This window comes from Notechis scutatus, chromosome 1, assembly GCF_049901735.1.
Source record: "Notechis scutatus isolate UNSWTSFEM ecotype Mainland chromosome 1, rNotScu1.2, whole genome shotgun sequence".
Taxonomy (NCBI): domain Eukaryota; kingdom Metazoa; phylum Chordata; class Lepidosauria; order Squamata; family Elapidae; genus Notechis; species Notechis scutatus.
In genome coordinates this window covers 10,491,408-10,510,101 of record NC_142009.1, presented here as the reverse complement: position 1 = coordinate 10,510,101, position 18,694 = coordinate 10,491,408, and the positions used below count along the sequence as shown (strand labels likewise).

The 18,694-nt window shown below is 43.5% G+C and overlaps 1 protein-coding gene across 6 annotated transcripts in view; it reads left to right on the top strand.

Annotated features, from left to right (window-relative positions):
• The window catches only part of SYNRG (synergin gamma), an 88,684-nt gene that overhangs the window by 12,110 nt on the left and 57,880 nt on the right, over positions 1-18,694 (top strand). For 2 of the 6 annotated variants that reach the window (XM_087956581.1, XM_026680457.2), the window contains exons 2-8: positions 2,403-2,440; positions 3,656-3,774; positions 6,110-6,240; positions 8,037-8,142; positions 9,601-9,712; positions 13,532-13,834; positions 16,964-17,197. In XM_087956581.1, the coding sequence (XP_087812707.1) occupies positions 2,403-2,440; positions 3,656-3,774; positions 6,110-6,240; positions 8,037-8,142; positions 9,601-9,712; positions 13,532-13,834; positions 16,964-17,197 (1,043 nt within the window). The remainder of the gene's footprint in view (positions 1-2,402; positions 2,441-3,655; positions 3,775-6,109; positions 6,241-8,036; positions 8,143-9,600; positions 9,713-13,531; positions 13,835-16,963; positions 17,198-18,694) is intronic. The other 4 variants (XM_087956610.1, XM_026680460.2, XM_087956589.1 and 1 more) reach the window with 3 other exon arrangements.

The following is an 18,694-nucleotide window of genomic DNA, read 5'->3' as shown; positions in this document are numbered from 1 at the left end:
GCAACAATATAGACATAAACATTGCCTTCACCTTTTTGGCCTGTTCTTATGTTTAAAAGTATTAAATTACTTTTTATTTCTTCCACTATTTTTCTGTCTTAAGAGCCAGAATTGAGACTGACAGCACTTCCATTGTGCTGTTATTTGCAATTACAGCTGATGAACTGAATGATTTTCCTGTCCGTTAAAAAAGCTTTATGTTGTCGTGGAATTTGTCCTTATTCATTCAGGCTTTTGTGAAACATATTGCTTACTTATTTCTTGGCCAGCCAACATTCATTCTAAGGAAAGATCAAAATTGCCTGGATAGCATTGAAATCCAGGGTACTGAGGTTATGTTTAAGTGGCTTTGGTTCACCTTGCAAAAACCTGGAAAAAAATGTATTAAGAAAAAAAATGGGGAGATGTGCATGTTTGCATATGTTTTCCAATATTCCATGTATTATTTTTCTTTCCTTTTGGGGAAAAAGAACAGAGCAAAAGTTTTTCTTTCCCAACTTTTCCCATTTCATTTTCCAGGACTCTCTCTATAAAACTATAATAGCTAACCCAATGACTCAGCATCAATTAATATTCAGAACTGATGTTAATGACCGGTAAATTCTATAGTTGAACAATGACTTGGATTAGATTGCACAAAGTCAGAAATATGGCCCTTAAGATTTAAAAGGAAGCAGATGGGATTGTTTTACATCAGTGGACTGAGTCACAGACTGGAAGGAATCATATAGTACACCATGTGCCTTGTTTAAACCATGTTTCTGTTTTATTTTTTACTAAGCCATAGTGACTTGGCAGACTTGAAACATTTAAGCCATAAAGTATAGTTCACCATGCATCTAATGCTTGGATTCACATGTTATGTTAGGTCAGAGTTAAACAAAGTACTTTAACACAGTGCGCATCCCTGGTTGCTTGTAAAGAAATCATCCTGAACATTGAGTCTTGATCATAGAAGCAATTAACAGAACAGGAAGATTGGGTGAAACCAGGCTTAATAGCAATAACTGTGAGAGGGATCTTGGAATCTTAGTGGACAACCAGTTAAATATGAGCCATCTGTGCAGCAGCAGCCAAAAAAGCTAATGCAATCCTAAATTGCATTAACAAAGGGATACAATCAAGATGAAGTGAAGTACTAATACCACTCTATAAAGTCTTAGTAAGACCACACCTAAGAATACTGCATCCAGTTTTGGTCACAACACTATACAAAAGATGTTGAGACTAGGGGACTAGAGACTAAAAAATACGATGAACGGTTGCAGAAATTGGGCCTGGCTAGTCTAGGGAGGAAAAGGACCAGGGGAGACAGGATAGCAGTCTTCCAATATTTGAGGGGCTGCCACAGAAGAGGAAGGGGTCAAGCTATTTTCCAAGGTACCCAAAGGCCAGACAAAAAATGATGGAAACTGATCAAGGAGAAGATTCAATCTGGAAATAAGGAGAAACTTTCTGACAGTGAGAACAATCAACCAATGGAACAGAAGTTGCCTTCAGAGGTTGTGGGGAGCTTCATCTCTGGAAGCTGTCAAGAAGAGATTGGACTGCCATCTGTCAGAAATGGTGCAGGGTCCCCTGTTTGGGCCAGGGGTTGGACTAGATGACCTATAAGGTGCCTTCCAACTCTATTATTTTGTTCTATTCTAAGATTAATAAAGATGTGGACTAAATGGGATTTGTAAAGCACTTAAGAGAGAGGAAGGACAATAATATTCCAATTATCTGTTGAAAAGGTCAGAAGTCATATATTTCTTAATTTTAGTTTTCTTTTTCTTTCATTGTACTTTTTTGTACAGATAGTCCTCAACTTACAACAGTTCATTTAGTGACTGTTCAAAGTTACAATGGCACTGAGAAACATAACTTATGGTCACGTGTTCAGACACTTAGCAACTGACTCATATTTATGACGGTTGCAGTGTCCCAGGGTCTGGCGATCCCCCTTTTGTGACCTTCTGACAAGGAAAGTTAAGGGGGAAGCCAGATTCACTTAACAACCACATTACCAACTTAACAATTGCAGTGATTCACTTAACAATGGTGGCAAGAAAGGTGGTAAAATGGGGCAAAATTCACTTAACAATTATCTCTCTTAGCAACAGAAATTTTGGGCTCAATTGTGGTCGTACGTTGAGGACTACCTATATTTCTTCCCCCCCCCCCTTTCATTCAACTTGTTTTACACGAACATTCTTAATAGGTATAAATGTTTTAAAACCAAATTCTGTATTGGCTTTAAGCGTTTTTCACAATCTGACCTTGTGCATAGTAACCAATGGGGTCTCTCCCCTGCTTCATGGGGGCACCCATCTGTGCTAAGGACTTTTAACAAGGCGTGTTCTTTTCATTAAATGACATACAAACCTTTCCCCCCACCCCCTCTCCTCTTCTCGTTTCAGCTTTGTTTTTCCTGTAGCTGGTGGCCTTGGCCCTCAAGGTAGGTAAAATTGGAAAGGGGTTTGGACTTGAAAGAAGAAAGACGAGGTATCTTAAGTTAGGCGTCTATAGCAATAGCATTTAGACTTCTATCCTGTCCCCTAGTGCTTTACAATACTCTCTGAATGTCTATGGAGATTCTCAGTCATCCAGGTCATGGTTGTCCCAAAGGTGGGTTTTTTTCAAGAGGCAACTGGACTGTCTTGGTTTTTCTTTGAAGACGTTTCGCTTCTCATCCAAGAAGCTTATTCAGAGCTGAAGAAGCCTCTTGGATGAGAAGCGAAACGCCTTCAAAGAAAAACCAAGAAAGTCCAGTTGCCTCTGAAAAAGCACCTTTGGGACAAGGACCGATGACTGAGAATCTCCGTAGACATCTGCAAGAAGACAACCAATCTTAGAGAGCACCAAGGATCCCTCATTAATGCTAACTCTCGTTTCAAAGATTTAAGGTCTGTATTGATAAAAATGCTTGGAAGCATCCCGAGAGGTGATTTAGTCCAGCTCGCTGCTTGATGGAGGGCTGGTTAGTCTTTTGGCTAGGAGGCTAGCTATCCAGACAGATCATTATTGCAAATTAAATAATATAAGAAGTTTGCACTGCTTTCAGCTCTCCTGCCAAGAAAAATATTTTTTTTTGCCTGAGTAGGAAGCCCCAGAGTTCCCCTCTCAAAACTAGCATTTTGAGAAGCAGGAAGGTCTACTTCAGGGGTGTCAAACTTGATTTCATGGACGGCCACATCAGTCGTGTTTGTCCTCGGGGGTGGGGGAAGGGCTGGGGGTGGGGGGGGGCAGAGTGAGCATGGCCAGCTTGATGTCATTTGTGTCGGCGTCTGTAGTAGCCTGAGCTCTCTGCCAGCAAAAACGGGCTCCCGAGCTCTGTTTCCAGCTGCGACGGCCTCCTGCAACCCTCCGCCAGCGCAAATGGAGCTCTAGAGGGCCGTACGCGGACTTCCCGACCTCTGTTTTCACTGGCAGAGGCACCACGGGCTGGTACTTCACTCTTTTCCAGGGCGGTGCCGTGGGCTAGATCTAAGCACCGTTGTGGGCCAGATCCAGCCCATGGGCCTTGAGTTTGACACCCCTGGTCTATTTGGATCCCCAGCCCCTTAACTATAGCTAACAGGTTGGCCCAATTGTGCCTGTTCTTGCCCTCTTGTGTCCAGGGGTGGAATTGACCCCACCGGAATCCTAACCAGTTTTTAATGTCTCGATGTAGGGATGATTCCCATGCAGCAGCAGAGCTTCTCAATGGTGCCTGTCATGCAGCCCAATATGCAAGGCATGATGGGGATGAATTACGGTTCTCAGATGCCTCCAGGAACGATGACGGTGCAGGTACGTTCTGAGGCGATTTCAAGAGGCCTGGTTTTTCATCGGTATCAGGAATTATTTTATTCCGATCAAATTACTTTACCCCACACTGGGTGTCTCTAGGCGGTTTACAAATAAAATGAAATAAAATCCTACAGAAGTCATAGTTAAAAAACAAAATTGAAACACTGATAAAGGAGAATACAGGTAGTCCTCAACTTACAAAAGTTCATTTAGTGACCGAAGTTTCAACAGCATTGGAAAAAGTGTCGTAAGACCCTTTTTCACACTTACGACCGTCGCGGCATCCGCATGGTTATGCGATTTACATGCGGATAGCTGGCAGCTGGTTCATATTTATGACGGTTGCATTGTCCCAGAGTCACGCAATCCACTTTTGCAACCTTCTGAAAAGCAAAGTCAACGGGGAAAGTCAGATTCACTTAACAACCATGTTACTAACTGAACAGCAGTGATTCTCTTAACAACTGGGTCAAGGAAAGTCATAAAACAGGGCAAAGCACACTTAAGAAATGTCTCGGCAACATAAATTTTGGGCTCAATTGTGGTCGTAAGTCGAGGACTACCTGTCTTGGTACCTGAGGGTTGAAATGAAGGGTCCCTTGGTACTCTCTGAGCTTGTTTTTTTTTTTTTTTTTGCAGGCTTTTCACTACCCAGCTGGGTAACATCATCAGTGCATTGACGATGTTATCTGGTTTGGGTAATGAGACATCTAAAAGAAAACAACCAAGCTCAGAGTATATCAAGGTCCCCTCAAAATTAAAAGTTAAAAAGGACACTTGCAAAGTTAAAAGGAGCACCTTCAACCCACCAACCACCTCCAGGGTTGCATGATATACTTGCCCCACCCTCACCACAGTCCTGTTGGCAGAGCCAGTCTTCACCCTCTTCCTCTTTTAACAACTCCATAATTCCTTGCGGTGTGTAGTCTGGGCAACTGAATGGAACGGAGTGTTTCCTGGCTGGATGTCCTTCCTGTCACCAATGCGGAATGTTTTTTCAGCAGATATATATTCTCATTGTGCCCAGACAGAGAAATACCTGCCTCTACCTAGGATCAAACTCACAGCCTCCTGATTTGTGAGAGGCAAGTGCTCCACCTCTAGGCCACCGCACCACAGAGCCAGGTCTTAATGCTCTTCTGAAAAGCTAGGAGGCTGGGGGCCTGCCTCCCTTCCAGAGGCAAGATGTTCCATAGGGTGGAGCATTGGCACAGAAGGCTCTCTCTTTTTTGACTCTACCAATCAAAATTCTTGTAACGTGCATAAGGTAAACTTCCTGCCTGATGTGGTGGAACCGGTCAATGAAATAGAGATGAAACAATTCCATCCAACATAAACATACACCTCACAGGGGGGTGTATACCATCTTTGCAACATTTTCTGTTTTAATTCAGGTAGTCCTTGACGTACGACCCCAATTAAGCCCGAAATCTTTGTTCCTAAGCAGGACAGTTGTTAAATGTCTTGTGCCCCATTTTGTGACCTGTTCTGCCACAGTTGTTAAGTGGATCACTATTTCAGTGCCATTGCAATGTCACTAAACAAATAAGCTGCAAATCCAGGACTATCCATAATTCATATAATTTATCTGCATCCAATAACATGTGTTAGGGATAACATTGTTTACCCTAACTGGTTTGGGTAAAAATAATAAATATGGTATCATGGTTTGTTAGTTAAAGTGTGTGTAACTTTAACTGCAGGAATGTAATTAAGGGTGTGGTTGTAAAAGCACTATATAAGAAGCGAGGCAAATGCAGCTCTCTCTCTCTCTGGCTTACTGATCCCTAATTACTGGATGGATTGATGACTGCGTTCTTGTGGGAGTGTTGATTTTTCTCAACGGAGAGAAGATAAGATTGGACTGATTTATTGTAAGTGTACTGACATTGGCTATTCAACACGGACTTTGCAAATAGAATATCCCCGACAAGACTTGACTGAAATTGATATATGACTAATGGACCGTTTATTTTGACTATGCTATAATTCTTAAATGGAATAAACAATATTTTTGATAGCACAAAGCGTATCTGTATTTTTACTGCGGTGCTAACTAGAAAACTTATCTCACACATTTACCTGTCTTCCTATCTGACTTCGCTGCACGTTCTGTTTAGTTTGTTTTCCTTAACACCCGTTGGGGAATCCAGGCTTAACAACATGGACAAAAATTGGGCATGTATTTGCAGATGGTGAGGTCTCATTATAAGAAAGCTCACATTCATTCTGAGTGTCCTGAGAACCCAGTTTCCTGGATCGTTTACCTTGCCTTTCTCTCCCTGTCTCTCTCGCTTTTTATGATTTAATCTTGAACTGCTCATTTGCTTCACAGGGTGGCATGCCTCTCGGTGCGATGCCAACAGCGGGGATGCCATATATGGGACAAGGTCCTTTCCTTGGAATGCGTGCAGCAGCTCCTCAGTACACCCTTGATATGCGGAAACAGTTCGTTGAAGAACAGCAGTAAGTGAGCCGTTCTGTAACAACAGGCCTGATTTATTATTATTATTTTTTTATTACCGTATTTTTCGGAGTATAAGATGCACTTTTCCCACTCCCAAAAGTGGGTGGAAATGTTTATGTGTCTTATACAGCTACTGTTGCCGAAGCCCCGCCCACTCTCTGGCCCCCACCCTTCAGCCTCTGCCTCCCAGCAATTTACCTCCTTGCAGCAAACAGCCTGTTTCAGCTTCAGCACAGCCTGATTAGCACAAGCAGCTGATTGTCGGTTGGATCGGCCTTCCGACAACCGGCTGTTTCAGGCTTCAGGGATTGCCATTGCCACCCAGAATGGGCCAAAAATGGGGTGCACAGAGACGGCAATAGGTTATGGCAATCCCTGCAGCCTGAAACAGCTGATCGTAGGGAGGCTGATCTAACCGACAGTCAGCTGCTTGTGCTAATCAGGCTGTGCTGAAGCTGAAACAGGCTGTTTACCTCCCCCAAAGCTAGGTGTGTCTTATACTTCAGAGCACCTTATGCTCCAAAAAGTACAGTAATTAATTTATATAGCTGCCATGCTCAACACATGACTCGGGAGGATGGCCTCACTTGATGATGCCTCAAGGACCTGATTGTCTCAGAAGACCTTTTGCATCCCGCTTCCAACTTTATGCTGCAGAAACCTGGACTACCACTAAGTGAGAGCAGAGAAATGGACTGTTGCTCTTTGCTGCCATCTAGTAATTATCCACAATTTTTCAACCCAAAACTAAAAGGTCTACATGATCTTGAATTGGGATCAGGAACGCTATTCATACCGTCTTCTGTTTTACATTGCGATCCTAATATTGCCTGTACCACTGATATTTGGTAGCTTTGGTATTTCCACCCAGACCTTATAGGTATGGAGGAATGTACAGTAGACTTGGCCTTGGGAATGCAGGAATGCTATTTTATTATAGTCAAGTAGAGTAACAGAATCTTGAACATCTGTCCGCGTTTTTCTCTGCCCCATCTTACAGGTAGTCCAACAGCCCAAAATTTCTGTTTCTAAGTGAGGCAGTGGTTAAGGGAGTTTTGCCCTGTTTTACAGCCTGCCACCGTTGTTAAGGGAATCACTGCAGTTGTTAATTAAGTTAGTAACATGGTTGTTAAGTGAATCTGGCTTCCCCATGGACTCTGCTTGTCAGAAGGCCGCAAAAGGCGATCATGCAACCACGGGGATGTTGCAATGATTGCATGTATGAAAAATGGTCCTAGTCACTTTTTTCAGAGCCGATGTAACTTTGAACAGTCGCTAAACGAATGCTTGTAAGTCAAGGACTACATGTATACTAAACAAAATCTAGGTAGAGTTAGTTTGAGTTTCCTTCTGACAGTTTCCTGTTTCTCAGGATTGTATCATCGTTGGTCAAAGGTCCCTTAGATCAGCGGTCCCCAATCCTTCCGGCTTGGTGGCCCAGTTGTGGAGGAGGGAGATGGGATGGCTGCATCCGAGCGATAAGTGTGCACACAAGCACGTACAGCTCCATTTGCACAAGTGGCAGGCATGGGCGCCCACCAATGCGCATATGGAGCTGCATGCAATTGAAGCTGCGCATGTGCACTCGCCCAGTTTGCTCAGTCTGGTGGGCTGCGGCCTGGGAATTAAGGACCCCTGATTTAGATTACCCGCCTTAGATTAATAGATTGCCACTTCTTTCCCCCGTGCCCAAGGCCCGGTCTATGTTTCTTCAAGTAAGGTAGAGTACAAAAGTAACAGAAATAGCATTGAGGCCTAAATCATGTCTATAATCAGCATTAATTATATCTTATAGGAAACGGTTTGAACACCAGCAGAAAGTTTTGGAGGAAGAAAGAAAAAGGCGCCAGTTCGAAGAACAGAAGCAAAAACTACGGCTTTTAAGCAGCGTGAAGCCAAAGGTATGTGGTGGCTTACTTATTCATTGGCAAGCCAGCTGGATTTAAATTAATGTCTGTTGAGGAGGGAAATTAAAACAGTAAATAGATTTTTTTTAAAAAAAAAAACCTAATACCAGTGTTTCAACAAAACAGTATGGGACAATCCTTGACTTATAGCCATTCATTGAACAACTGCTTGAAGTTACGACAGCACTGGAAACAAGTGACTTACAACCAGACCTCGCACTTACGACCACCACAGCATTCCCCACGGTCTTGTGATCAGAATTCAGGCGCTTGACAGCCAGCATGTGTTTAAAACGATTGCATTGTTTAGAAGAATCGTGTGATCTCCATTTTCAACTTTCCCAGATGGCTTCCAATGAGCAAAGCCAATCAGGGAAGCCTTAACGTCCACACGATTCACTTAACAACTGCAGTGATTAGCTTAATTGGCAAAAATCTTGTAAAATTGGGTGTGGCTCACTTGACAATCACAACTGAGCCGTGGTGGTGCAGTGGTTAGAATGCCATATTGCAGGCTAACTCTGCTCACTGCCAGGAGTTCAATCCTGGCCCGCTCAAGATCGACTCAGCCTTCCATCCTTCTGAGGTCGGTAAAATGAGGACCCAAATTGTTGGGGGCAAGAGGCTGACTCTAAACCAGGGATCCCCAACCTTTTGGCGCGCGGCCCGGTTCCGGCGTCAGCTGAACGCGCCGGCCGGTTCGGCGTCAGCTGGGCGCCGCCATTTTTTTACGAAAAATCACTTCCGGTGGCGTCACGGAGCGTTTTTCATCAAAAAATGGCGGCGCTATGCTCGGTGAGCTTTTCGGGTAGAAATGGCTTTCTACCGGAAAAGCTCACCGTAGCGCTAGCGCCGCCATCTTTTTGACGAAAAATTGCTTTTTTACCAAAAAAGATGGCGGCGCCCAGCAACCAGCGGCCCGGTAAGGCTTGTTCAGCGACCGGTACGGTCCACGGACCGGCGGTTGGGGACCCCTGCTCTAAACCACTTAAAGACGGTGTATAAAGCACTGTGAAGTGGTATATAAGTCTAAGCACTATTGCTATCGCTCTTGCAATGGAAATTCTGACCTGAATTCTGGTGATAAGTTGGGGACTACCTGTTTACCAGAATAGAACAGAACAGAACAGAACAGAATACCTTTATTGTCATTGCATTCTACAAATACAATGAAATTCGAAAGCTACTCCAGCACAGTGCCCCAAACACCACATCACAATCACACTACAGAGTATTTAAAAATTAAAATAATTAAAATATAAATATAACATTAAAATATAGAATATAAAATGATAAACTACTTTGACAGAAAATGGGCTTTGCTAGTCTGATTTTCCTTGAGGAAATAGCGTACTTTGTTTTTGGCAAGTGATAAATGTAATCAGGCTTTCTAAAGTAGTTGAAAATTCTGTTCGAGCTGTTTCATAATAGGGTGTATCAATATGTTTTCAGATGGGTGAAAAAAGCAGAGATGATGCTCTGGAAGCTATTAAAGGGAACCTAGACGGGTTTTCCAGAGATGCTAAACTCCATCCCACGCCAACTGCTCATCCCAAAAATGCAGGTATTCAACTTGGAGACAAGATCTTGAAATAAAAAAAAAAAATGCATGCAGCTTTAAGATGCACAGAAACTTTTAGAGAAACCTGCCAAAGAGAAGCATTTATCAGTTCTGTTGCTTTCAGTGAAAAAAGAAATCTAACACTCTTTCGGGTCATGAACAGCAGGACTTTAATGTGCTTAATTTTAATTGGATTAAGATTCCACCCCTATTAAATGATAGCCAAATTATGTTCAGTTGACTGAGCATGTATGCATTTCGAAGCCTAGAAGCCTTTTCAAAAACCTTAAACTGCATCCGTATAAGTTGCAGTGGCAGATTCTCATCTTTTTAAGAGCATCGAATTACTGGTTGTGGCTATTAAAAGCTGATGTCCTCAAGAGTTTTCTTTCTTTTTAACAACCCTGTAGTCAGCGGCAACTGAGCGGAGCTGAGAGTGTACCGCCTGGATGCTCTTCCTAATGCCTCCTTGCAGTTCATAGCAGATATTTTCTCTTTGTACGCTGAGAGAACAATACCTGCCACTTCTTAGGCTTGAATTCTCAACCTTCTGAGTGGGAGGTGAGTGTCTTTACCATGAGGCCACCCTGCTGCTAATGTCCTCAAGAAAATAAAATGCATATAAAAAATAAAGCAGGCATAGGACACTGAAGATTTTTTTATCACCTGTGCATCAGTGAAAGCCAATTTAACATAAAGCAGCTGGGTTCCTTCAGGGTAAATTCTCAGCTTTCTAAAGGAGTTGGTTCCACTTTTCTCTCTAGCAGGAAGCTCAGTAGTGAATGTGCCGTCTAACTGATAAAAGCCCTCTGTGCTCTACTCCAGTGGCCCCCAACCTTTTTTGGCCCCCAACCTTTTTTGTGCCACGGCCCGGTACCGGCATCAGCACGCATGACAAGGCAAGGCGAGCCGAGCGACCGGCCAGCCAGCTGTCCCCCGCTTCTCCCCACCAGCTTCAACTTTGTACCTTTTTTGTGCTTTTTTGATCTCCTCCGCCATCGGGACAGCTCTTCGTTTGAAGCCGCCACCCCCCTTCGATGAAACTAAGGCGCGAGGATTCCTACAGGACCCAAACGCCGCTTTCCAACCGGAAAAGCTCACCCGGAAGCACTTTCTATCGAAACAAGATGGCGGCGCCCAGCAAACCGGCGGCCCAGTAGAAAATGATCCATGGACCGGTACCGGTCCGGGGCCCGGTGGTTGGGGACCCCTGCGGTAGAAAATGATCCACGGACCGGCACCGGTCCAGGGCCTGGTGGTTGGGGACCCCTGCTCTACTCAGCATTTTAAATCACCCCATTTGAATCAAGGCCTTTCTGAGTGATTTTAATGCTTGTAAAAAAAGCAGGAATGGGGATCAGAGAAGAAGCAGCTCTTTCTCCCTTTCACCTCTTGCTGAAAAAGCAAGATTTTCCCCCCGTACAACGGGAAGTTCAGAAGCCATTTACCTCTTCAGCAGGGTAAGCATGTCATACCATAAAATTGCAGGATTTTGCGTTACCGCCGTGCACCAATCTTTCCTAACACCATCTTGTACAGAGGTGGATCAGAGGGCGATAACTCAGAAGTTAAAGACATTGAGCTTGTCAACTGACAGCCTCTGTTCAAGACCTGGGCGCCTCACAATGAGGTGAGCTCTTGTTATTTACCCCCCCAAGCTCTTGCCCATCTAGCAGTTCGAATGCATGCAAATGTGAGTAGATAAATAGGTACCACTTGGGTGGGAAGGTAACAGCGTTCAGGGTGCCTTTAGTGTACAGTCATGCTGGCCACATGTCCACGGAAGGGTCTTCAGACAATGTTGGCTCCCTCAGCTAAGAAACATAGAGTCTGACACCACTGGACAAGGAAAACCTTTACCTTTACAAGGTTGGGCAGTTAATTTCCCCCAAAGGGCCACATCAGGAATTGGGACTGTTGTGGAGGGCTACACCAAGAGCTCCTGGCTGCACTCCACCCACAAGTTGTGGTTCAACCGAGATAATGGTGAGGGGCTGAGCTTGGTTCCCTCACCCGGTGATTGCAGCCACCTCTTCAGACTGTGTCAGGTAAGAGACAGGCTCCAGGACAACTCTAAGTCGCCATGGCCAAGTTGCCACAGAACAATTCAATGCTGTATTAAACATTTCATTCAGTGACTGTTCCATTCAGTGACACGAGCCGTAGTGGCACAGTGGTTAGAATGCAGTACTGTAGGCTGCTTCTGCCGGCTGCCAACAGTTCAGCAGTTCGATCCTCACCGGCTCAAGGTTGACTCAAGCCTTCCATCCTTCCGAGGTTGGTAAAATGAGGACCCAGATTGTTGGGGGCGAGATGCTGACTCTAAACCGCTTAGAGAGGGCTGTAAAGCACTGTAAAGCGGCATATAAGCCTAAGTGCTATTGCTATTTATTATTGGTGACCAGGTTTTCCTTGAAATTATTGTAACTCTTGTATTTCTGGGTTGACTTTGGCAGCAGTTCCCTTGAAATTAATGTAACTTTTGTATTCGTTGAATCGTTTGGCGGCAAGTTGTTCTACGGCGAGTTGTCCCATTACAGACTGGCAAGCACTGTGCAGGGTGTTCTCCTTGCCCTCCTCTGGCTGCCACTACTGACTGAAAGTCTAGGGAGATTCTCAGTCATCCAGGTCATGGTTGTCCCAAAAGTGCCTTATTCAAGAGGCAACTGGACTTCCTTGGTTTTTCTTTGAAGACGTTTTGCTTCTCATCCAAGAAGCTTCTTCAGCTCAGAGTTGAAGAAGCTTCTTGGATGAGAAGCAAAACGTCTTCAAAGAAAAACCAAGGAAGTCCAGTTGCCTCTTGAAAAAGGCACCTTTGGGATGGCGACTGAAAGAGCAAACAGCGATTGCGCCGAGCCGGAGCTGTCTCAGCTTCCTCTCCTGCCTCCTACAGCAAGCTTATTTACATTTGATTTCTGATTTCCAGTGGACCTTTCCCAGACCAGACGGGGACAGCCAAAAGGCGAGATGTGGCCCAGGGGCTATAAAATGCCCAAGTCTGATCTTGTAGGTCAGGGGGTATCAGGATTTCGGTAGTTACTCCAATTAAATCATGAGCCTCGAGCCACACACCCAAAACTGCAAAGGATTTATTAGAAGTTAACATGCCAGCATTAGCCTGGGCATAGCCGACTCTGAGATACGTAATTCACTGTCACCCTTAATCCTGCTTTCCCCCCACACCCCTCTGGGTGTATCATCCAACGAAACACATCCATAGCCAAGAATCATCAATCATGCTCTCCAATTAGATTTCTGCATGCCAGAAGCTTCAGTCGTCTAATCAGTCTCTGAAGAAAATATGAATGGAATGTACTTTCGATTCCACACTGCTGCCTGCTCTTTGAAACTCCCCCCCTCCTTCTTTCTGTTGACAACTATAAAATGTGTGTACAAAATGTTTTATGAGCTAACAAGGGGTGTCAAACTCAATTTCATTGAGGGCTGCATCATGGCTGTGGTTAACCTCGGGGAGCCGGGGTGGGTGTGGCGACTGGGTGGGTGTGGCCAACTGGGTGGCGTATCCAGCTTGATGCCACTCTTCAAACTGCTGGCATGTTTCCTCTGCGCATTGGGTAGACCAGGCCGAAGCCACTTACATTGGCTGGCCTCTTACATTTTCCAGAATGGCTCACCGTGGGCTGGATCCGACCACATCACAACCCGCATCCGGCCCCCAGGCCTTGTGTTTGACATCCCTGTTGTAGGTCCTAGAAATGGGCACTTCTCTTTTATTTTTTTTATTTTTTTTTTAGGCTCATTGTCCTCCAGAGGTTTCCATCTCGTGCGTATGTACATGTCTGTGTTCATTCCATTTCACAGATCACCCCAAACCATCTCATTCTACCGTGTCTGTCTCCCAAACTGCTGCCTTTCTCGACGACGAGGAGTTTAGTGACTTTATTCAGGGGCCTGTCGAAACCCCACCGTTCGTGCCTCCAACCTCCTCCCAGCCTTTTCAGCCTTGCCATCCTCCTTCTCAAGATGGGCAGAGGCTTTTAGAGAAGGCTACAGCCCACCCTCTCCCTTCAGTCCAGTTTCCTGTCACCTCCATCCTCCAGGGTACCGTGGGACCAGTGCCCTATTTCTCTCCTTCTCCAGCTTCACAAAACACTCAGAAAACAGGTAACACACCATGTCTTTCGGGGAGTAAAATATACAGGTAGTCCTCGGCTTACGATCTATCCATTTAAGGCCAGTTTGAAGTTAACAACCCTGGGGGGAAAAGTGGCTAATGACCAGTTTTCACACGACCATTGCAGCATCCCTGTGGTCACATGATCAAAATCTGGACACTTGGAAACTGGTACATATTTATGACAGCTGCTGTATCCTGGGTGTGTGTGTGTGATGGAATCCCGTTTTGCGAACTACCAGCCTGTTTGCCATAAGCAAAATCAATGCGGGGGGGAGTGGGGGAGATAGATTTGATTGTGTGATTCACTTAACAACAGTAATGATTCACATAACAGTCAAAAAGTTTTTTACTTTTTGACTGTTATGTGAATCATTACTGTTGTTAAGTTTTTTAGGTCATAAAAGCAGGTGCAACTCAGCCACTTTGGAAATTCTTTGATTCTATAATTTTTATTGTTTTATCAATGTATAAAATACAAAGAAATCATTGCCCCAATTATGATCGTAAGTTAAAAACTAATTTGCATAGATGGAGGTGCCTCTTGATGAATCCCTTAATGCAGGAGCAATATTTTCTCGCTCTCTCTAATCCTGAATTCCAGGAGAGAAATAGGACCCCTAATAAATAAATCAGCACCAAAGTTTTGCAGAAAGGAGAACAGCCATTATAGCCAAGTGTTTTTTTTGTGTGTGTGTGTGTGTGTGTGTGTGTGTGTGTGTGTGTGTGTATCAAGGCATTTATACATAAATATATCTAGGCATTTGACAGACTTCTGTCCAGATAGCGAGTAAAGTTTCAATTCAGAAATGCCAGAAATTTTATTTTATTTTATTATTATATATTATTTTGTTTTGTTTTGTTATTATATATTATCTTATTTCATAATTTTATTTTACTCTATGGTAAGATGAGCAGCCAATACATTTTCTAAATAAAATAAAATACATTTTATTACTTTATTTATCAAATTTGCATGGCTGCCCATCTCATGAAAAACAACTCTGGGCAGTAGACAACCATCAGATAAAATGACACATATATAAACCAATCATAAAAGTCTAAAAAAAAATTAATGGTAAAAATTAAATATTATTAGGAACAAAAATACACAAACCCTGAAGCAAAGAGAGAATGATTATATCCACCTCAATGGAGTCACATATCTCTGCTTCCCTGGGTCCTCCCAGCCCTTCTTATATTTTAATTTGTTCTAGTAGATTTATATTTAATTTGCATTTACCATTTAACAATTTACAATTTAAAGCATTTTGGTAGATTTAAAAAGAATCAGGCCAAATTTGCATACTGGAGGGGTTGGGTTATCCTCAGTTACAGTCCTTTATCTTTAGAATATAAAAAAAATTTCTCTTAATATTTTTTTGAAAGGGTAATGCACCTCTTGTCCCTTTTCTTGTCCTGCTGAACTCTGGGTATGCTTACTACAGATAGTCCTTGACTTACAACTGGTAGCAACCATTCAAAGTTACAACAAACCTTCCTGGGGGCACTTATGACCTGGTTCTAGAGTTCCAACCTGCAACATATTGGACACTCGGCAACCAGCCTGCATTGACGCTGTTTGCAGAGTCCTGTTTTATGACATTTTTGCCGAAAACCGGCATTTAATTCCAGTTTTTGCCAGGACTGGTTCATAGCGGTTCACTTAACGACTGCTTGTAAAATTGGTTCTTTTATTTTTTTATTCATTTACTAGCTCGATACCCGTGTTTCGCTACGAAACTATGTGATCAGGCTTAGTTTTGGGGGAGGAAAATAAGGGGGGGGAATTGTGCCTCTGCCTACCAGCATCCATCGGTATTCATCTGGCTAGCGTCCTGTCAGTGTGTGAGAGAGTTGAGGGCTATTTGGAAACTGAAGCAGTATTTGTTGTGTGAGCAAGAAGGAGACAGCAAGGAGTCGGGGCATGGCTTAGCTCAACTGTTCTGTACTAAAGCTGCTTGCTGCTCTGAAACTGAAACTCCTCTGCTTGTGTTTTGCATTTGGAACAGATTTCTTTTCAGGTGGGAAGTAGAACTCCTTAGCATCAGAGCGTGTTAATAATAATAATAATACACGAAATACTAATGGTCTGATGGTCATTTCAAAAAATCCTTCTTAGTGAGCACCTAGAAGCCAAGAGGAACATACGTGCCAAATTTCAAGTTTGTTAGGCTTTATGGTTCTGGAGATTTTGTGATGATGCGTGAGTGGGATTTCGCATATATAGATAATATACAATACAAATCATAGAGAAGAAAACAGTAGGAGAATAAGGGAGGGAGAAGGGAAGGAAAAAGTGTAGGGCAAAAAAGAAAGAAAAGGCATTGACTTCCAACTCTCTTTGGTGCAGCAACATAACAGCATCAAACCTCAACTTTTTACTTTTACATAATAGCATAAACAAGCCCTTTCTGTAACAACAAACCTATCTTAATTGGTAAAAACCCAAAATCAAAAGTTGCCTTTTCCCCCCACCTCAAAACACAAAAGGCCAGAAGTTTCCAAGTACTGCAGAAGCAAAAGTAATTGTGAGGTGTTTTTTTTAAAATCCCTTTAATCAAATTAGTCACTAATCATTAGCCATCTCCGCTAACTCCGTCAACTTTTGCAGCATAAAATTGGTTTCACTTTATGACTGTCATGACTTCCATTCCTGATGGGCGGGCTCCATTAGGGTCCTAAGTCGAGGACTATCTGTATTGGCAGTATCTTTAAATAAGGACTGACGTGACCCAGTGACAATCGTCCCCTTTGAAAATTGTTACTGAGTCACACCAGCCCTTCTTTGTGGGGATGTGGGTGCGTTTGTGTTTCCCCTTTCGCCTGTGAGATGAAGGAATGGAAATAAGGAGAAATTTCCTGACAGTGAGAACCATCAACCCATGGAACAGAAGTTGCCTTCAGAAATTGTGGGTGCTTCATCATTTGAGGCTTTCAAGAAGAGACCGGACTGCCATTTGTCAGAAATGATGTGGGGTCTCCTGCTTGGTCGGGGGGGGGTTGGACTAGATGACCTACAAGGTCCCTTCCAACTCTGTCAATCTGTAATGGGATAAAGCTTGTAAAGTGAAGTGCAATTTAGCAAGTGCCACTAATTCCTCCTTTTATTCACCCAGGCCGTTTCTTAGAAGACAAGCCGTTGGCACCTCACGGCTTGAGTGATTTTGGGCAGACTCAGATCAAACTGAAGGCGCCTGAGGTTGACCTCAGTGCTGCCGCTCCTGCTGTAAACAGCCCTGGTCCCCAGTTAGCAGCCAGTGGCAGGAGGTCCCTGGGGGCGCTTCCCAAGGGAGCCCCCCATCCAGAGGCAAACAAGGCTTCAGAACAAAAGCTGCCAGTTCAAGAGTGTGGTGAGCAAATCTGTTGTTTTCAGCCCAGGTGGATGCTTGCTTCACTATTCTAACCTCTTGAGGTGAATGCTGGGTAATTTTGCTCTGAATCCCTGCTTGAATCATAACAATGAAGCACCTTTTATCCTGACTCACCACATAATACAGCGTTGTCCCTTAACCAGCTCTCTCTGCATACGTTTTGAGCCTGTTCTCTTTTCCAAGCAAAACATTATTCCCCTTCCTCCTCTTTCCTCCTCCTCTTCCTCCTCCTCCTCTTCTTCCTCTTCCTCTTCTTTTCCTTCTCTTTCTCCATCTCCCCATCTCCTCCTCCTCTTTGCTGTCATTCACTTGCCCAAGGAGAATTGGCCCTTATTTCCTCTAAGCAACTTTCTCCAACTTGCCACTTTAACTAACATGCTAGGACTACGACTCCTAGAATTCTAACCCTCTAGCTTTTTGCAGGCCCAACTTCACTGGAAGGTACCAGTTTGGTAGAGAGGGCCTAACTAGGATGCAGGCTTGAAGGAAGTAGGTGTTATAGTTGAGAAAAGTGAAGCCTTCATCTTGTAGGATGTAATTTATGCATAGAAGTCACAAGACACCCAAGTTGGAAAGATCACCCAGTGCTACTAACTGGGATTAGGCTTTCCAGTAGTGCAATAAAACTTACTTACTTACTTATTTACTTACTTACTTATTTACTTTCTTCCTTTTCCTTCTTTCTTTCATTCCTTCCTTCCTTTCTTCCTTCTGTCCTTTCCTTCCTTCCTTTGTCTTCCTTCTATTCTTTCTTTCTTCTTTCCCTTCTTTCTGTCTTTCCTTTCTTGCTTTTCCTTTCTTTTCCTTCCTTCCTTCCTTGTTTTTCCTTCTTTCTTTCCTTTTTTCCTTTTTTCTTTCCTTCCTTTTCCTTCCTCTGTTCCTTCCTCTCTCCCTCCCCCTCTTCCCTTTAATAATCTAAAGTTGCCAACTTCCCATCTGTCTTCTGCTTAAAGGGCTGCTCTAAGATTTAAAAAGAAAAACCTAAGAATAGAGACAGAGCCTTCATGCTGCTGGTTAGCATTAGCAGCAGTTGAGCAGCAGGCTTAACCACCTGCCGAACAATCCTTTGACTGCATCTTTTATTTTTATTTATCATATTTACACGATGGCCCATCTTACAAGAGTGTGGCTCTGGATGGCGTACAACAGTTTTGCAAGTTATTCATTGTATATCCATTTCGATGACTTTTTCACCCACACCACTAATACCTGCAAAGTTATTTGGTGCCCTCTTGTTGTCTTTGGCCACACTTAAACTGCTAACCTAAACATATCTCAGTTTCTAATCCTATTTAAAAGCACGTTTATAAAAGTTTCAGCTGTGGTATTCCTGCTTGTTTCTGGTTATCTGGCAGCACTTGAACTTCTGAATTGATTTTTTTTTTGTGCTTGGTTTTTTTGTGTGGTTGTTCATCATCTCCCTGAGAAGGTTTTGCAGAAAGTTAACACTATATACCTCTTGCTCCAGAGCTGTGA